Source organism: Camponotus vicinus, unplaced genomic scaffold, assembly GCF_025532165.1.
Source record: "Camponotus vicinus isolate PSW18456_S1 unplaced genomic scaffold, iyCamVici1.0 SCAF_1, whole genome shotgun sequence".
NCBI lineage: Eukaryota > Metazoa > Arthropoda > Insecta > Hymenoptera > Formicidae > Camponotus > Camponotus vicinus.
Genome location: NW_028141945.1, coordinates 21,894,899 through 21,915,260, shown reverse-complemented (window position 1 = coordinate 21,915,260; position 20,362 = coordinate 21,894,899). Strand labels below are relative to the sequence as shown.

The 20,362-nt window shown below is 31.0% G+C and overlaps 4 protein-coding genes and 2 long non-coding RNA genes across 8 annotated transcripts; 3 read left to right on the top strand and 3 right to left on the bottom strand.

The window, feature by feature from the left end:
• Positions 1-1,405: 1,405 nt before the first annotated feature.
• LOC145959542 (uncharacterized) lies at positions 1,406-4,070 on the top strand. Its single transcript, XR_014435073.1, has 4 exons — positions 1,406-1,560; positions 1,713-3,150; positions 3,591-3,750; positions 3,868-4,070. It is a non-coding gene; the product is annotated as an uncharacterized LOC145959542 (long non-coding RNA).
• On the bottom strand, positions 2,453-8,642 carry LOC145959536 (uncharacterized). Of its 2 annotated transcripts, none has more exons than XM_083078487.1 (4): positions 8,432-8,642; positions 6,624-6,882; positions 4,612-4,957; positions 2,453-3,075 (listed from the first exon to the last, which is right to left on the bottom strand). In XM_083078487.1, exons 2-4 carry the CDS (start codon positions 6,858-6,860, stop codon positions 2,705-2,707), a joined length of 954 nt encoding a protein of 317 aa, XP_082934613.1. In that variant the 5' UTR covers positions 6,861-6,882; positions 8,432-8,642; the 3' UTR covers positions 2,453-2,704. The 2 variants fall into 2 exon arrangements, with proteins under 2 accessions (XP_082934613.1, XP_082934612.1); XM_083078486.1 differs by lacking the exon at positions 8,432-8,642 and adding an exon at positions 7,247-7,862.
• LOC145959540 (uncharacterized) lies at positions 6,492-9,985 on the top strand. 2 transcript variants are annotated; one of them, XR_014435072.1, is made up of 4 exons: positions 6,492-6,814; positions 7,251-7,438; positions 8,412-8,653; positions 8,982-9,985. It is a non-coding gene; the product is annotated as an uncharacterized LOC145959540 (long non-coding RNA). The 2 variants fall into 2 exon arrangements; XR_014435071.1 differs by having other exon boundaries at positions 6,525-6,814; positions 7,251-7,441.
• Positions 9,986-12,879: 2,894 nt separating this feature from the next.
• LOC145959539 (uncharacterized) lies at positions 12,880-17,138 on the bottom strand. The gene is made up of 3 exons (XM_083078490.1): positions 17,007-17,138; positions 16,793-16,876; positions 12,880-16,090 (listed from the first exon to the last, which is right to left on the bottom strand). The coding sequence occupies exons 1-3, from the start codon at positions 17,037-17,039 to the stop codon at positions 15,893-15,895; spliced, it is 315 nt and encodes a 104-aa protein (XP_082934616.1). The 5' UTR covers positions 17,040-17,138; the 3' UTR covers positions 12,880-15,892.
• Positions 17,003-20,362, bottom strand: LOC145959538 (uncharacterized). Its single transcript, XM_083078489.1, has 2 exons — positions 20,065-20,362; positions 17,003-19,910 (listed from the first exon to the last, which is right to left on the bottom strand). The coding sequence occupies exon 2, from the start codon at positions 19,805-19,807 to the stop codon at positions 19,208-19,210; it is 600 nt and encodes a 199-aa protein (XP_082934615.1). The 5' UTR covers positions 19,808-19,910; positions 20,065-20,362; the 3' UTR covers positions 17,003-19,207.
• On the top strand, positions 17,322-19,774 carry Vps37b (vacuolar protein sorting 37B). The gene is made up of 5 exons (XM_083078488.1): positions 17,322-17,604; positions 17,980-18,151; positions 18,218-18,300; positions 18,378-18,666; positions 19,234-19,774. The coding sequence occupies exons 1-4, from the start codon at positions 17,473-17,475 to the stop codon at positions 18,645-18,647; spliced, it is 657 nt and encodes a 218-aa protein (XP_082934614.1). The 5' UTR covers positions 17,322-17,472; the 3' UTR covers positions 18,648-18,666; positions 19,234-19,774.

Here is a 20,362-nt window from a genome sequence, read left to right as displayed (position 1 = left end):
TGTCAGTTTTACTCGAAAACTCCGAACTCCAACTTCAATTTCACAAAGGAAACATCTACTTTTGATTCATGGAATGATATAATTCTCACTGAAGATTTTATTACATGAATTAAAAAAAACATTGTAGCTAATTTAAATCCGCAAATTGTATCAATTTATTTTAGTTTATCTCTCGAAATATAGAAATATATTCCATATTAATAATATATAGAAATATATTGTATTAATAATTTTGACAATTTTCGAGAGCGTATTACCAATTATTACATTACTGGCATTATTTGCGGACATATATACAGGGTGTCCCAGAGCACTATATACAAACGCTTGTGAGGAGAGACTAGTAAACTGAACAGAAAAGTCTTATATCATTTTACAATTTTCGTAATAATAACAGAAATATTAAATATTAAAATCGGACGAATGAAAGAAGCGCTCAAGCGCTTGTATATAGTGCTGTGGGACACCCTATATATATATATATATATATATATATATATATATATATATATATATATATATATATATATGTATATATATACACTTATTAAACATATTATACTTATTAAATATATATATATATATATATATATATATATATATATATATATATATATATTTAATAATATATTTAATATATTTAATAATATATATATATATATATATATATATATATATATATATATATTTAATAAGTATCATTTTATATATTTAATATATATATATATATATATATATATATATATATATATAATATAAAATATATAATATATATATATATAAAAAATGATATTAAATATATATATATATATATATATATATATATATATATATTTAATAAGTATCAACTCCATTTCCCTAATTCAAAAAGTTTTCAATACGTTGAAAAAAAATGATACTTATTAAATATATATATATTTAATAAGTATCATTTTTTTCAACGTATTGAAAACTTTTTGAATTAGGGAAATGGAGTTGTGATACGGCCACATGCCTGCGCAATCGGTAAATGCGCAATGTATGTATTTCCGGCATCTCGACGCTGCACAAAACACGTAAACATAATCATGCTTTTTCAACGACAGAATGATTTTATAGGTAGCAGTTTCTGGATGAATAATAAGCTTATCACTTTCAAGAAGAATGGAGGAGGAGATGGATGTCGCGAACGAGGAAGATCACGCGAAAGTTCATCGGGAAAAAGTCCCGGACGAAGTCGAGGAAGAATTAATAAGAGACGAAGCGTAGAAAAAAGCCGATGAGAAGATCAATGATTATGGGCCTGTTCTTTTTAGCTGCACTGCTGCACTAGTGTAATTAGTTAGAGTGAAAGAAAGTATGTTTGTCTCTTTCTAACTTATTGCACTAGTGCAGCAGTGTAGCTAAAAAGAACAGACCCAGTGTCACTAACAGAGGAAGAAGTTTTAAAATTAAATAGAACACCATTAAAAAGACGTCCTGTTTGTTTCCAGATCCGATCCTAATACGAGAAGTTCTAGATTCAAATTTAATTAAATTATTAAATTAGCTCTACTCTCAAAAAATAGTTTTTTATTAAAGGTATATACAAGTTTTATGCAATTACACGATAATAACTTACATTATAAAAACTGCTTTTTTTATGTAATTATAATCTATTTCCTTATTTATTTATGTAAAATTGTTTAATTAAATGTTCTAAATAATATTTTCTTCGATATTACATTTTGTAGGACTTCCACCTACTACAACGAAAAAGGAACTCGAGGAAATATTCAAAGTTCATGGAGATTTAAAGGAGATTCGTCTGATTACTTACCATAATGGACATTCGAAGGGCTTATGTCGAATATCACGATAAAGCAATTGCTGTGGAAGCTCATTTGCCTACTGATGGTACAAATATTCAGGACAAAATGATCAGCATCGTGATATGAAAAATAAATCAAGTTATTGGAACGACAATAAATACAACATTTGGTTTGTCAAAGATCTTATTATCTATGATATCGCGTAATATTAAAAGTAATAGTAATGACAGCACAACTCTGAGTAGAAATGGAATCAATGAGCAATCAAGATTTCAAGAATGTTTCTAAAAAAAAAAATTGGTATCATATGTAATAATCATGTCTCGATTTACAGATTATCATTGCGACTACGCATAAATACGCATAAATACAATATTATTTCATGTGTCAGTATATGCTGTTACAGTAAATCTGTCTTACAGTGAATTAAAGATTAATTTGATAAAAGTGCAAATACTGGATATTAAAAAATTAAATGTGTAATAGTTATAGAAAGTTCTCTGTACGTTAAAAAATCGTATAAATTGTACACTTTATGCACTACAAAAATTTCTTTCATGCAAATGCTAAGCTAGCATTAATCAATATAAACTCGGTACATATTAATTTTTCATACCGAGTGATATTTCAGGAAGGAAAATATATCACAAGAGAGAAAGATATATGATTATATATAAAATAAATACTTTTAATATAAAATAAAATTGATATATACAAGAAAATATGTGCGCCTAGAAATGTTAATCGCTTGAGATATTTGCTGATGGTTCTCTATGAAAATTTGTGATGCCTACAGAAATAGGAAAAAACTTCCATCGTCGCGACAATATCGTCGCGACAATATCGTACATTGATCTCGAAACGCAACTATCCTTTTTTCCAAGACGTGTGATATCGACAATCGAGTACAGACACTACAATTGCAGCTGCGTGTTCGATAGATGATGATGCCTTTTGTGCCTCGGCGGGGCAATCGGCGGCGAACTTTCCTGCGCCAGAGATCTCCTCGCCATGAGCCACTTTTTGGCTCTGCCGGCGTGATAGTAGTACGTGTAAAGCAACGCCATAGCAGCCAGCACCACCAACAGGCACGTACCAGCGATGACAACGCTGAAGAGCCAGTACGGCCCGGTAGATTTCGGTAACGGTGAACTTGTCGACGAATCGTCGTAGGTAGAAGTAGACGTCGGCTGTTTCGGTAGCTTCGGCGATAATGCCTCGTTGTCGCTGATTAAAATGTCAGCGCAGGCTCGAAATTCCTCTTGAGGTCCACATCCGACCGCTCCTGTAAACATCATTATGCACAGTGAAGTTATGTTCTGACATTAGATGAGACAAGAATGTTTCTATCTGATCATATGTAAATATTATAAATAATGTCTGCGTATGCAATTTTCTTTCCAAACATATAATTGGTTTAGATCTTGGTAAAAATCGTGAAAAATATCGTGAATAATATTAGCGTGCCAATTTGTATGTATATATAAAACTATACTTTCCTATAAGACAACATTATGCAAGGGAAGTAACTCTTGAATTATTCTTATTATGCAAGATAAAGTAATAGCACTTTCTACCACGTCGATAGAATCTTGATGACATATCAAAGCAATGACATCAATAACGATTTAACTATTGCAACATGATTATTGATACTGTAAGCACTTTCTAGCACATGTTAGATTTCACATATGATAGTAAACGCATACCAAACGTTATTTTTCATATATTAATTTGTTGACATATTCTAAACTAAACTCGTTCGTTTTTTAAGTTTATTCAACACGTTTATTTTTTCAGCCTATTGTATGTTCAACCGAGATATCGACTTTAAAAGTTTTGATCGTAGAAAAAATATGTAATTTGCAATTAACAATTACATATTTTTTCTCAAAAATAACTATGTTTTTTCTTTACACCAATCGATTTCTCACATTATTTTGTGCATAAAAGTATTAAGGTAAGATAATCGAAAAATGAATATTTTACAAGATATTTTACGGTTTATGTAAAATTAAGAAATTATTTCAAGCCTCATAACTCGAAAAGTACTTAATGAAAAAATACTTCATTATAGTGTTTTGGAAAGCTCTCGAGATGAGCTGCAAGAATATGCAATAAAAAGTAGGCGGTTCCATTTAAAAAATTGAAGGTGACCTTCACGTGACCTTCAAGTAATTATTCAAAGTCAAATTAATGACACCATCTTATGTCCCCCTTGGAACCATACAACTTTTGTTTGAAACATTTTTGCTGAAAATGCTTCGTTGAAGAATTATCGAGGTGCGTTTTTTAAAATGGGACACCCTGTATACAGGGTGAGTCAAAAGTATGTTTTAAAAATTTGTGAGCGTGTTCCTGGATAAAAAGGAAGAACAAATGTTCATATGAACATATGGTCGCAAATACTTTGTTGTCGAGATAATGGACATAAATCAGCAGTATCAAATAATGCTTTATTTGAACGTTTGTTATTGTTGGTTGGTTTTTTGTTTTTTTTTTGTTTTTTTTTGGTTGGTAGTGTGGTTTGGTTTGGTTTTGGTCATGCGGACGTCGTGCTCAAGCATGTGTTGAAAATGATGGAGGACATGTAGAACATCTCTTATAAACAACAATAACAAAATTGTAAACGTTCAAATAAAGCATCATTTGATACTGCTGATTTATGTCCATTATCTCGACAACAAAGCATTTGCGACCATATGTTCATATGAACATTTGTTCTTCCTTTTTATCCAGGAACACGCTCACAAATTTTTAAAACATACTTTTGACTCACCCTGTATATGTATTCTATGATTGAAACATCAAGGAATAGTACCTGTGCCGTTGCCACAGTCGCCCCAATTATTGCCGGCGATGTATCGCCATTGGAAGACACATTGGGTGCACGTTAGACCTTTCGGCAACTTGTAGTAACCCTCAAAGACCCGATTACCGGGACCAGGATAGTAGCGGGTAGATCCGTTCTCGGCGGATAGCAGATGCTGATCTAGGCAGTCCTGGGTGACCTCCCGATCGCGGTAGGTCATAGCGCAGGTACGGAACTCAAAATAGCCGTGATGATTCGCCGTCAGCTCCACGCGAACTGGTATAACGGATCCAGTCCGATAACGACGAACGATTACGCCGTTCCCATATTTGCCACCCGTCTCGTGAACACGTGGCTGAAAAACACGATAATATAAGATAGACTAAATAAGATAATATAGACTAAAATCCTCTCTATTTCATGTGCATGTATTCTTTATTTATAATATATTTATTGAAATGATTCTCTCGAGACACATTATCAAACAGGAAGAGAAATGACGTGAGTATCGACAAGAGAAAGAAAGAGGAAGAAGGCGGATTTCACTTCTGTTTCGGACTACTTTCGTCCGTACGGTATCAGATATACGTATCAAGGCCAAGCGTCCCGCATAAAAAACCTCGCAATGAAAACGTGATTATGGAGACCGGATCACGAAAGTTCCAAGAGAAGCACACTTAATTAACGTTTTTTTTTTTTTAATCTCCATTCGTGCATGGATTCTATAACCCAGTTTAAATTTGTAATTAAGGTGAGAGCAAAGTTCTGCCTTCATAATCTTGTATGTCTGTAATTTTATTATCTACGTGCCACATACGTGTGGAAAATTCGCAGAATCATTTATTTGTATAGTAAAATCATTTTAAAAGCGATAACTAAGATTCACAAAAAGAATTTTATAATCTTATATGGAATGGAAGGAGCCATCTTATGATTTATAATTCACTATAGGAATGCAAAATAACCAGAGTTATAAAACTGATTGAGATATTTTCTATATTTTTTAATGCATTATTTCGTGCTCGAGTGCTTGCATTTAATTTATTAAGGTTAATCAATAACTAATTGCGAAATCGCTTTATTATTATTATAACGAAGGAAGTAATTATTTTTTTCTCTCTCTCGTTACGAATCATTAAGCACAACTTGATTCAGAATAACATTATGCGCTTCGAGATATTTGAGATGCATTTCACTCACTTTCATAGGAATAGAAAAGAAATCAACAAATATCTGACAGAAGCATTAAAAATGTTATTATCACATTAGTAATACGAACTTTTACGAGCGGTGAAAATTTTGCTTGTTGACTGTAGCAATTAGACTCTAATAATTGAATCGACATTAGTATAATTAATTCATGTTAATTATACAGTATTATCTTTATTTATCTTAATAGTTGCTTGCTATCTGCAAGCAGTTTTTTTATCTTTGTAAATAATTATTAATACACTTAAATGCGTTAATATTTAGAAAAAATAAGAGAAAAAATTTGGAGTCAATGAGCAGATCTTTTACTATATCTGTACCATACAATTTTCGGAAACGTGTCGACATTAGCGGTATTATGTGATATTCCACGGTCAACGGAGCGAAGAATCGCGCATAATGGTGTGCGGTTAATGTTGCAAGAAGCATGCTACGAAATAATTATATAGTGCAGCCGGATTATTATGTTTCTCGAGAACATTACCTTTGCAAGACTTTCCATGTCACTTGGTATATAATTCGTAAATTAAAATTCTCAAATTTTCATTATCATTCCCAAGATCACTGACCGATGAAGGACGGACAATTTTGATTTTTAACTTTTAATACAATAATAAATAAATTATTTATTAAGCAATATAATATATCTTTAACATTACACATATACGAACTGTTTCAACTTTTTTTAAATAAAAAGAAATAGAAATTAATTTATTTGAAATTTTAATTCTTGTTTTATGGACATACTGTTTTGCATTTTGCGATTTCAGCTGACATTAGCATCTCTTTTTTTAGATTCTAGATGATCTTACCGTTGGAGAATCCCAGGGATCTCCGCAGATACCGCATTTCCCTTTGTTTCGCTGCCATTGCCTGGTGAAGCCGCCGCAGTAACATTCGTGATCGTTGTAATCGTGAGGCGTGTCGAAGCCATATCTCCACATCGAGGCCCTTGAGGGTGGTTCTATCAGTCTTCCGTGGGCAGAAACTTCGCCAATGACTAGCAAGTTCACGATTAATAACATCAGATTAAGTACGAGGAAACGCATGTCTGGTCGCGAGACAAGGCCTCTGTAAAAAAATTCAAATTCACATGAGACTCTCTTCAGATAAATGTCAATTTATGAGCGATACAATCACAGAAATCTATGCACATGTTAAAATATGCATTCAAATCGTATCAATTCCCTGCGCTGTAAATCATTAAGTTATCTACGTTAGCTATGATTCATGCTAGAGAAGATTAAATTCAAAGCTTCAGCCAAAATAAAACGAAATGTCTCTTCCTTTAATGATCTTTTTATTATACATCTTTCACATGAATTTTCATTTTATTCTCACACTTAATCCTTGCTATATTTTTTCTCATTTTTATTGTTATATATTTTATCACGTATTTTCCGAATAAAAATATAATTGAAATTTATTATTTTACACAGGAATGGCAACTACGACAATGTACTCGTGAGTCAACATAGAAGTATAGAGAGACTGCGCGCAAGTTCGATGACCTTTCTTATTCTATGGAACTACAGACACTTTGCTTGAAAAGTAACGGAGACACGCACACGTAAATTAATCAACGACAATGAACACAAAGTCGACAGAAGAAATTGCATTAGAAATCGTTGTAAGAACACACGCGCATATTAATCAAGGCTAAACCAGAGAGTCTCATTCAGAGCGTACTGTAGAGTCTCTATTGTATACTCGACTGTCGTAAGGGCGTTAATTTCGCTATTTCATCGATCGCGGTCTCACTAAGGCACATAAAATCGCCGTTAAAATACCAGCTGCATTCGAAAGCCACGAAACACAATGACAAGGAGTTCACTAAACCGGTTATTACACCGACACACAACGCGTGAGATATCCCAGATATCGTAGATTTGCTTTGGAGAGATAAGAGCCTAGAAATATAAAATTGAGAAAAATAAGAAGAAAAATGAGAAAAATAAGATTAAGAAAAATAATGACTCTTCTCTCGTGAAAATTTTTGCTTCAGATTTAAACAACTTTATTCATATGTTAATTCGACTCCACACATATAAGCTATTGTGACTTTCCTGTGAAAATATTGTGAATTGCATCAAGATAAGATTGAGAACGCTGTACTTTTCCATAAAATTTCATATATGTTTTATAAAAATCTTTAGAATCATATTATAAAAATTTGTTTCTTGCTTCTATATAAAAGTATTAGATAATTGATATATTGCATATTAATAATTCATGTATAAATTCTAACATGTTATTTCCCTTCACTAATTAATATGCACAATATCTTAGAATAAAAATTAGATTTTTTGACATATATTAATTTCTTTTCTGAATAAAAGTACAATTGATTAATTAATAATATGAAAACAAAAGACTCTAAGATATGAAGCAATTGTAATAAAACATAAAAGATTAACTTTATATTTGCAATTTAATACATATGACAACTTATTTTTTTTTTTAATTCGACACAAGTTTAATTATTTCTGACTAGTCAATAAACAAATTGACATGCTTTCTCAGATGACCGATAACTTGAATGAATGTTATATCGATTACAATTTTGTAAATGAAAAATGAATTTAATTTTCTCTTTATAGATTCTTTACTTGGGACTTACCTGTTGGTATGAAAGAATGAAGGCCCCGCTTTCCCGCATCGGCCGCGAAGGTGATTCAGAGCCGTTGTGGCGAACAGGGCCCGAAACCGGTCACTCGACGACTGAATCTGACACTTCGCCAGGGGACCAACCGACCGACCAAGCGAGCGAATGGTCTGGCCGATCGGTGTGGGAGTAGGTTATTAGAACGAGGTGTTCGTCCGCATTCACGACATGACGATGGTACGATGGTATAGTTGTAGACAATTTAATTTTTCGAAAAGTATACTCATGAGACCGAAATTCGAATTTGAATCGTTATTATTGCAGAATTTTAATATGCATGTATTTTTATTGGACGCTTGTATTAGCAAAAATTTATTCTTTCAAAGATATATATTATATATAAGTTTTATGTTAGCAATATTAGAGAATTATTTTATGAAAAGCAAAAAATTATAATTTAAGTAATTTATATCTAATATTTTAATTATGTATATATATTTTTTTTACTTGAATTCTTTTTACTTTAATTATATATTTTTCTAAAATCTGTACATTTTGTTAATAGGTTCTTAAGAACACATTAATGCAAATGGAAAACTGCCTGTCCCGTTACTCGGTGTGTTCAGGTGTTTAGGTGAAAATCTATAGCTTTCTTCCTCTGCGAAAAAATCTGCGAAACTATTGAATAATGTATGAGGCGTTCTAGAAAAAAAGAATCGGCAATAATTTTATATATTTTATCTAAAGGATAAAAATATGGAGAAAAAAAATCTGATTTTTGAATTATTTACTAGAAATTAGTAACTCTCTTAATGAAATTTTCAAAAAATACGAGAAACAATGTTTTTATTAATACATGATTTTGCCTAACATTTTACGAGATCAAATATTTTATGCGCTCAAAACGATCGTCCTAAAGACAAAGAGATTTTTTTTCATTTCTCAATGAAAGAAGAGCGCCTTTCACGAACTTTTCTTTCTGCCCTTGTCAATATAACAAAAGCATTCATGCACGCAATGTGCGTGTCATATCTCGAGCAGTTGCACTTTCGCGCTGGAAGATTGAACAGAAAGTAGGAGCTTGCGGCAAATGCAAGTTTGCAACAGGAATACATTCACGCCACGACTACTCTCACTCCATCCGCAGGATTCCCTCTTTCGGGTTTCCGGCCGAACTGCGGTTCACTCGACACGCTCCTTGAACGTTTGCTTCCGGCTTTTGTTGTCGGCGCGGTCGACGTACAATTGAAGTATTTTGAAACTGACAAATGAATATACAAGAATGTCCATCTAATATTATAGATTAATTTTCAAAGAATAATTTTTAACAAGAAAAATAATACACAGAGGTAACAATTTCCAATCTATTATATATAAGTTATCCTTTGAATCAAATAAATAAAATTATATAAAAAAATATAAATTATATATATAATATAAATTATATAAAAATACTATCTTTTAATAATAATACTCTAACAGTTTTATAATATTCTCTCTCTCTCATTATATATTTATATAATGCAACTGATAAACTCTATTATTCTTTTAAAAAATTATAGATTTTATCTTCTGTATCACTAATAAAGTGCTGAAACGGTATGGAATAAACATTACAATTTGTGATTGTGTCTCTTCTTTGCAAAACGCATCGTTGCACGTGACTCGTCCCGCACGGATGTCCGTATCGCGAGCGGAACAAGAGTACTTTCCCACGACAACGGTGGAAATTGAGCGGAAAGCTACCGCTCGCGGTCAGCCGAAATGCAAACATTCTAGAAAGGAAGAGAATCACGCGGGAGTTTTTCTTCTGCCTGTCCACGCGTACGATTTCTATAAGTTTCTAATCGACAGAGAGATCCGCACGGTTCATGAATGATACGCTTCTCGATCGTACATCCAAAACGCGGAAATGAAAACGAACTTCTCGTCGGTCATTTAACTCGGAACTGATCAGACTGACGCATCTTTAAAGGGCTTAAGCGCAGTATATTCCGAAGAAAAAATATGTAATTTGCAATTAACAATAACATATTTTTTCTTAAAAATAACTGTGTTTTCTTTACACCAATTGATTCCTCTCATTATTTTGTACATAAAAGTATTAAGGTAAGATAATCGAAAAATGAATATTTTACAAGATATTTTACGGTTTATGTAAAATTAAGAAATGATTTCAAGCCTTATAACTCAAAAAGTACTTGAGGGAAAAATATTTTATTACAGTGTTTTGGAAAGCCCTCGAGATAAGCTACAAGAATATGCAATAAAAAATAGGGGGTTCCATTTAAGAAATTGACGGTGACCTTCATGACTCTCCAAGGTCAAATCATTGCCACCATCTGATGGCCCCCTTCAAGCCATACAACTTTTGTTTGAAACATTTTTCTATTTAACGCACCGTTTCGGAGATATTTGAGCGCATTATTTAAAATGGGATACCCTGTATACTCCATAATTTTAATCTCAACGATTTGATATCATTGATAATGTTGAGAAAAATTATCAAGAATTTTAATTTCAAACTTTGTTTCAAATGAACAAAGATATCTAATACTGAAGATTGTGGAAAGTTGTAATGATAATCTTCGACACTTTCGCTAAGGAAGAATAGACTATAATATAAATTTGTTTCAGAGCTTAATGATTAAAAAGACATCACGCAACTCCGGCATACATTTTCTAGTTAATTAATAGTAATTCACTAGAAAGTTTGTATATCTACGTCAAGTGTAAGGATCACATTTGGTCAAGTTTGCGATGCAAGGTCATTAATATTTATCGACGAGCTCACTATTGCATAGGGGATGCATATTGAATGCACATTATAAACGCGTGGCTACATATTCTAACACGAGGAGAGGATTCCACTGTAGGCGAAGGTCTACAACCTCGCTCCTATTTGAGAGACGCTTTTCCTTCATCCGTGGAGTAACCGGTTCTCGCTTGGGTCCACCTACGAGGTCAAACCGCTTGCCGCTCTCTTGTGCTGTTCGGCACAAAATATTTTCCAGATTCGTCGTCAATTATAAATATATGCAGTCATAGTTAATGAATCATACCAATAAAAAAAAGAATAAATACTTCTGCTTTCATCGATTCGTTTCGTTAGTAAAAGACTGTATCTATTACTTTCCTGGTGCATCTTTCATCTTTTCCCTCGAGGCATTTGTCGTTCAAAATAGTACATTTCTTTGAAAAGCGTCTCTTCGCCGTGGGCGTTAGCAAGGGGAAATGAGTAATTGATTAGGCTCTTAGCTCATCTGACCTCGCCTGTCTGACATTTAAAGTAACATCGCTTCGCTGGAGTGAGACGGAAAGCTTCATTTTTGAGAGACTCTAGTTTCGTCAAAATATGAGTCAGAAATATCAAACTGATTTGATTCCATTTTAATATAAATTATAATTTTTTTAGTTTTTGCATTTTCTGTTATTGTGTATTATTTTATTATTTTTGTATTATTATTTTATTTCTTAATTTTTTTCTTTTTTTTTCTTTTTAAAAAATGAAGACGATTAGATAGATTTTTTTCTTCTTTTACTTTCGATCGCTAAAATTATTGTTATATTAGCTCTATGTAATAATATCGAAAAATATCGCACTCTCGGGGGTTTGCTACAGAGATAATTTATTATTTATAATGATGTGATAAATATCTAAAAAGATACAGTTTCTGTCAAATCGTTAAATTTGTTAATATACATCGAAATTTTGAGCAATTGTGTGTATAATAGATTGATAAATAAAATCGACAAACTTTAATATTTTGATATATGTACTGCAATTATATATGTACAGTTTTCAGTACATGCTAAATAAAAGACTCATCCCTAGAAATCAATTTTATAATTTATATACATAATTGAATTATGTATGTAATTTATTTATATATATATTATGAGGAAGTAATATATATTATATCACTTTCCCAAGTACAACTTTTATTTAAATTTTTAGTTTTACGCACACAAAATATTATAAATAGATATATAAAGTAATATAATTAAAATCCACTTCAATATATTTCACATCTTTAACTATACTGAAGTTGTAACTGTATGATTATATACATTAAGTAAATATTGATTCTAATAAGAATAAATTGAGTAACATACTATTAAATAATATGCGATTGATACATTGTATCTATGCATGCAACATGCAGCGAATTATGGTTGTATGCCATTTATTAGTAAATATGTACAAGATGTTTATTTAAGGACGAAGCACATTGTAACTGTGTAAATGAACACGATGATATTTAAATGTTTAGAATGCTACACATCATTTCTCAAGTGGGCGTCATGAATTCCTATGTGTCGTGTCACGCAGAAAAAAAGAAATTATTATTTTTCTCTCTTGTTTCTAGAAAATAATTTTTAATTTAAAAGAAAAAAACACCTAAAACATATAGCCAATGATTCTAGAACAGAAAAATATGATGGATTAAAATGCCAAGATATCGCACTTCAAGACTCGAAAGATTTTATTTGCTCAACTTATACAAGTTATAAGGAATTACGTTACTCTATGCAACGCCCTTTAATAAACCAATATTTCTTTCATATATATCTACAATTATATTAAATAATGTAATCTCGTCAGATTATTTAGTTAATCTCGTAAGATTATTTTTTTTTAATGAAAATATTTAGGAATATTTTGAGAAAAGATGAATAAACATTCAACAGATTTTCAACCTGATATGTAAGATTCAAAGAGGAAATAAATCATGAGCAATTTATTTCCAATAAAATAAACAACGTATTGTTAATTGATCAAATTTTTGGCACATGTATTCAATGTATTTCAGATAATTTTTCTCTTAACTTATATCTTAGAACTATTTTATTTATATCATGTGTTAACAAATAATAGACTATTTATCAATAGAGTCTCTGTATCAACAAAGTCATATGTATCGAAGAATAAAATTATTAAATATTATATAATGCAATACGCATTACATGTATGTGTTATACATGTATGTATTATCGCAATATTGAAAATTGCAATATGCGTATAAACAAATTATATCGAAAAATTATGGATGCATATGACTTTGGTTTGACAGTGTTATACATATTCTCTTTCTATCAAAATAAAAATTATATTTGTCTATCAATTTTTCAGATAAAAACTACGAAACGAGATACAATGACTTATATCACGATTAATATAGATGTAATGCAATAATTAAGTTTCTTCCCAATTTTTCGACAGACACATCTTGATTAATCGCAATATAGATCAATCATAATAGACCTAATAATAATAATGCGAGTTACTGAGTATCAAAAACATTGTTTTTTTTTTTGCATAATAATATTGACTTGGAGGAGTTTCCCGTGGGATACCATTAATCGACTAGATGTAAGAATACGAGTAAATCGACAGTTTTTATTTTATTTTATTTTTTTTAACGAAATAGCGCGTTTTTATTTTATTTTTTTGGAACGAAATAGCGCGTATTTCATTACATGTACAACAAACAATTTACCATCATGAAACTCAGTTACTCTATATGTGAAAATTCAAGTTCGCGCTATACATTATTTATTCCGTTTATCAATTGATTAGGTAATAAACACTAATTCGGATAAATTCGCATAGTAAATCTATACAGATAATATAAATAATACTAAATAATTAATCACATGTATTAGATATTTAATATAAGATGGTTTATGTGTGAAAACAGTTAAAAAAATAATTTAAGAAATCCATTAGCTCACAACGTTGAACAGGTTTCTTGAAAGTACATTTTAAATAAATTGTTATAGCTTACATATAGTGCGTGTAAATGTTTTATATCTAATTGAAGAATAGTACATGTAAATGCAGATCTATGTCTTAAGGCAATAGTGTTTTCCATTTCTGAGGAGTTCCCACAACACCTTATCTTTATATATTTATCTCGCGTTCTCCTCATCTTCCTTCATATTACATTCATTTTTTTTTTTTTGTAAATTAGAAGATATTGAAAATTCTCTGTGTATTTCAAGAAAAACATTAAGCGTGCTAAACACTAAGCATTGTATATATTTGAAAATCTGCAGGAATATTTTGGAAATTTTTTGAATATATAATGTTTTTCAGAGTTACATACATATTGAATAAATTGTATTGTAGTTGCAAAAGTTAATCCTATGCATAATGAGAGATAATAATTATTTATGAGTCTGTTAGAATTATAGCAAAACTAAAAAAATTTTGTATAGCAAGAGCAACATATTATTAATATTTCTCTGGAACTTATTCATAAATTTTTTAGTTGCTCTACATAAAGATGAAATAAAGAAAAATATTGTTATTATATTTTTAATACATGGAAAGACAAATTATAAGATACATTTTACAAATGGAAGATATATTTTTATACTATTATACTACTTGCAAAAAAATTCTACATGATATTAAGATTTATTTCTAGTTGCTTTGATCACAATCAATAGTAAGTATCATGTATATGCATAATCTGTCCATGTTGTGTAACCCAGTATATATGCAACACAGACAGTATTACTAATGACATTAAATAAGACATAAAAATATTTAAAATATCATTGTTTATATTATTTAGCATTTCTGAAATTGCTATCTGAAATTTAAAATTCGCATTAAAAAAGCATAAATATCTAACTCATCTAAAGCTAGATATGAAGTGCACAAAGATACCATGCTAAGCTTGTATTTTCAATATTTCAAAATTTGACGACTGATATACGAGGAACTTAAGTTCTCAATAACCATTGTCCTCAAAATGGTGTAAAAGATATGTACAAAATAAATTATAATTTAATAATAATAATAATAAAAATACACAAACATCACTTTTTAGCCATTCAATTAATGCACTACTGAGAGATTTTAATTTCTGTATGCAGATTGAACATAATATTGTATTGTTTATTAATATGCTTTTAAAATGTTGATTAACAAAGAATAGGGGCTGTGATGTAATGAGTTTAATAAAAAATAGTCTAACATGTGTTTCGATATTGTTCTCAATATATACCACCACATAGATTGGCCCCCATTACTACATTTAAGGCATAAGGCAAATAAGTTTTGTATTAATAACAGCTATTGATCCCTCGCTCCATTTCTGAAGAGAATTCAATGTTAAAAGTTTCTAACGTCTTTTAAACAATGCTTATAAGAAAAGAATACAACAAACATTGATTGAATATTGTTAGAAGTTATTAGTTACAACATTATTAAAATTCTTTAAAAAATGTTGAAATATTTCTTAATAATATGCAATATATTATTTTTTTGAATTATATACCATAGGATTTTTTGCAATTTGCTCTATCTTGAATACTTTTACAATAGAAAGTGTGGATACACATAATTTTTCAATACAATGCACTTTTGATTCTCATCTCATGTAAAGTATGTGTAAATTTCTTCAAATAATATTCTAAAAAATATATCAAATTCTTCTTCCAAACATATAATAAATTTGATTTTTATTTCAGTTGTGGTTTAGTTTGTCCTACAATCTTATTGCGCAATAAATTAAAATGTCCGTGCACCTGTGTAAGCTGAGCTCTAAGTGAATCAGAAAGCTGTTTCTGTAACTGCTGAACTTCCAAAATTTCTTGACGGAGATTTTGATAATCTTTCGTAACCTGATGAACAGAGTGTAATAGGCGAAGCACAGATATCTGTTGGAAGCACAAAATGGAAAGCGGTTTGATGATTGAAGATCCCAAAAACACGGCAAACAATAAAGTGCACACGAAAAATTTTCAAATGTGACGTCGCACAGAACATATTTAACGCCAAGTGAAACGGAGCGTCCTGGCTTTAAGCAGGAATTGTCCAATGAACACAATGTGACATCACTTATTCAATATTCTGTCACAGAGAACTCTCTCTGTACAGATACAACACAATATATTTGCTCTTTTTAGTTGTATTTATATACTCTTATATATTCTATCTTTCATTGGGCATTTTTCAGCAAGCGACACAAAGGATACAGCATATCACTTCATCCTTGTTGGTTGCTGAATGTAAACAAGGATGAAATGATTCACTGTGTTACACCATGTCTTTGCTGAAAAATGCCATAATCTGTTACATTTTCTCTTGCTTCAAATTCAAGACTTGTATTGTTCTATTATTATCAAATAATCTACATTTTTTAGATAAATTTATTTTCCAAATTGTTTGCAATTTATACATTATCTCATCTTAAAATTTTGATCTCCAATTTATTAAAGAAACTCAAAATTAATAATTAATTTAGGAAAGCAAGATAGCCTGCATATTTGTATAAAATGCAAAGCTAAAAAGAACAAACTTGATAAAAGTATGACTGATTCGTAATCATACTATTTGTGTCGGAGGCAAAAAATTCCTACCTCGTCTTCCGGCTCCTCGAAAGCTTTCTCGAAAGCGTCTATTTGCCACGCGATCATGTCCAACTTTCCATCGGCTTTTTGTACCTGAAGCACGAGAAAATTCGCTGCTCAAAGTCATTCTTGACAGTCGTGAATAACGTTCCTCCGTTGCACTGATTGTGCGACGAACGATTTTACAAAAATCACGTAAAAATATACTTCAAATTATACGTACGCTTTGCTCGAGGTGCCCGATCGCGGATTCCATGTCTCTTGCTGTTTCTTCTTTTCCTCCCTCTTGGAAGTAATCGGCGCGCAATCGTCTGCCAGACGTCGAGGAAAAGCTGTCGGCTGTTATTCTATCGCATCGCGGGATCGATTTGTGCCTCCGTGTTCTCTGCTTGCATTTGAAAAGCTCACTCACCGGTTACCGTCAATTAATTGTACGTCACGCCACGTGGCGGCAGCACTGTTCTCAATAACTGAAAACTACTTTACCAACAAAGCTAGTGATCGTCTGACTCACGAGATGGCGTTGAACGCCATCAAGGAATTTAACCTCTTTGGAACGAATCTGTCATCATCTGTCATTACGTTACTTCGTCTTTAGAGTTGTTATTGAACAATTTGTAAATAATTCGAAGAAAAAAGCGAATACGTTAGAATAAAGAGATTGTTGTGTGGGTCAACTTCTGAGAGGAATGTATAAATCGAATCAGGAACCGGACATACCCGCGGCACTGGGTTTATTGTCTCATTTAGATAACGATGAGTTGAAGGAATTATTAAACAATGATGGAAAATTCGAAGATATCGTGAAAGATATAAAGCAGGTACGATTGTAATATTAAGTCTAATTAAGTGCCACAATTAAAAAAAGAGTAACATATTACTTGGCAATTTGAACTGATTGTAAACTATAGGTTACTAAATTACTTATATGTATCATCTTCTTTGTATTGTAATTCTTTATATATTTATTATTATTAAATTTAAATTAAAATATTTAAACGGTTATTTATTTATCTGTATAAACAATATTTATTGTTTTATATAAATCTATAATACATAATGAGAAGGAATAGAGAAGGAAAAGATTTGCATTACATGGATGAATTGCAAAATATTTGCTTGAAACTATTTGTATAATATTATATAAATAACACATGATATGAAAATAAAGTATTTTAATATTAAATTAAAACTAGTTTAAGAATCTTGAGACTGAAAAGGAAATGTTAATGGCAAGCAATAGATCTTTGGCTGAATTTAACTTGTCCAAGCAACCTGAATTGGAAGAAGGCAAACAGATATTGAAAGAATTGAGCGAGCAGGCCAATCAATTGTGTACTAGTGTCAAAAACAAATTAGATGAAATGCGTAAGTTATTGTTTATAGGATGACACAATATATCTATTTATAAAACTACATGTACTACACTTACAGGTGATAAGTCTGGTACAATGACTGTCGATACTGCACTTGATTTATTGCAAGCAGCTGCTGCTGAAATTGAGGAAGAATCAGAAGTACATATAAAAATATTTGTATGCTCATTTATTTGATAAAAATTATCTAAATTAAATTATATCTTTTTAATATATAGACAGTAGCAGAGAAATTTTTAGCTGGTGATATCGAAGTGGACGAGTTTTTGGATCAATTTTTGTCACGTAGGAAATTTATGCACTTACGTAAAGTGAAAGTGGACAAACTAAGAGAGCTTATACGAAAAGGTCATTCTTCCAACAATACTCCTGGCTATCCGATTGCTTCAAATTTCCCTGGAATAACGCCTTCTATACCATATCCGACTGGACCTGTAGCTATGCCAATGCCTTTGCCATCGGGATTACCAGTTTATAGGCCATATTAAATAATTTGAAAAGTTACATGTATGTAGCATTTATGTATTATTTATTTGTTTTTAAAATATATCTATATGTTTAGTCACAGCATATAAGATATAACTTTAACTATTTTTTACATATTGATTTCTCTTGTAAATTAATTTTTCATCATTTTTATATCAAGTAATTTACATTGATACTGAGTAATGTGCATTATAATTTACAATTATACATTACAATTATACATTATTACATTTACCCAGAATTTTACATTCTTACATGGTAATATTTCTGAAATATTTGCTACACAAGAGAGATATTTGACTCTTTTTTTGTCTTGATATACTAATATTATTTAATATGTTAACTGTATATGTGTTGTAACAACTTTATAACATCTTTTTAAAGGATGTATAAAATAATATAGAGCATTGATATTTTATCTTTTACCATAATCTATTTAGTGTCTTCTTTATTTTACTAGTAAATATAGCAATAAGAGAAAAATAAATTTGTACATTTAGCATTAAAACAAATATCAATTTATATGATTCTAAATAAATACGTTAATTAATTTCTTTTATTATTATTTTTTATCTTTTTTATTTTCAGAAACTGGCACATCTACCTTTCGTTCCGCATACTTAACGGCTACCATTAAAGTCACCAATAATAGGATAAATTCTATGATTCGAGGAGAATTTTTTTTGCTGCGACTTAATTCTTCCATCTCTTTACGTTGCTCATACATTTCTCTTCTTATACGATACCTATGCATTTGTTCCCCATAATGGGCATGCATCCATGCATCAAAATTATAAATTCTCGAACTTCCCGAATAGACCTTGTCTTTATTGTGAACTGTAGACTCTTGAGCAGTAGTAGAGCTTGATGGTTGATGAATAATTATATCTCGATCGTAATTCTTACGCAGTTCATGATTGCCAAGTACTTCATAGGCCTCTGAGATATCATGAAATTTCTGTTTTGCATATCCACTTTTATTTTTATCAGGATGATATTCAAGAGATAATTTATAATACGCTGATTTCACTTCATTCTGGGTAGCATGTGGCGTAATCTTTAACGTATCATAATAGTTTTTTGATGATTTAATATTTGATCTACTGGAATAAAGACGTCCTAATGGTAACTTTGAAGAATTCAGCGTATTAAATTTATGCATATTGAAAATTAAATTAAAAATGTAAAATTTATCCTAGCAGCGCATTCCTTCTCCATGAACTATCTTTCTTGTTCCTTTATCATATGTATAATTGTAAAATTTTCTGAAATTATATATCAATAAGAAATTTGATTTTAAAAAAATAACTGTCATCAGACTGACGTGCTTCATGTATGACATTTAAAATAACATTTTTTTCATTCAACTCGCGCATCATTGTCACACGGTCAATTAATAATTTATCATTAACAACTTACTATTCGACATAATTTTTTTCATACACTAAAGTAACAATTATACTTTTATATCAGTCAAGTACAGACTAAGGTTATGAGTGACATCTTAACCATGGTTCGTGAATAGATGGAACGCAAAGTAAGTTTTCTCAGAAAAACGAACAAGGCCGAAGGGACAGAGATTTGATTGGCTCCCGCCGTATTGACACTTGCACGCGTCGAGAACGAAGCGCAGGATTGGTCGACGTTACGAAGTTCCCGCGCGAGCGTCTGCTACGCAGCCGCGGCGGTGCGCATGCGCGAGTGATTAGTTCCATTT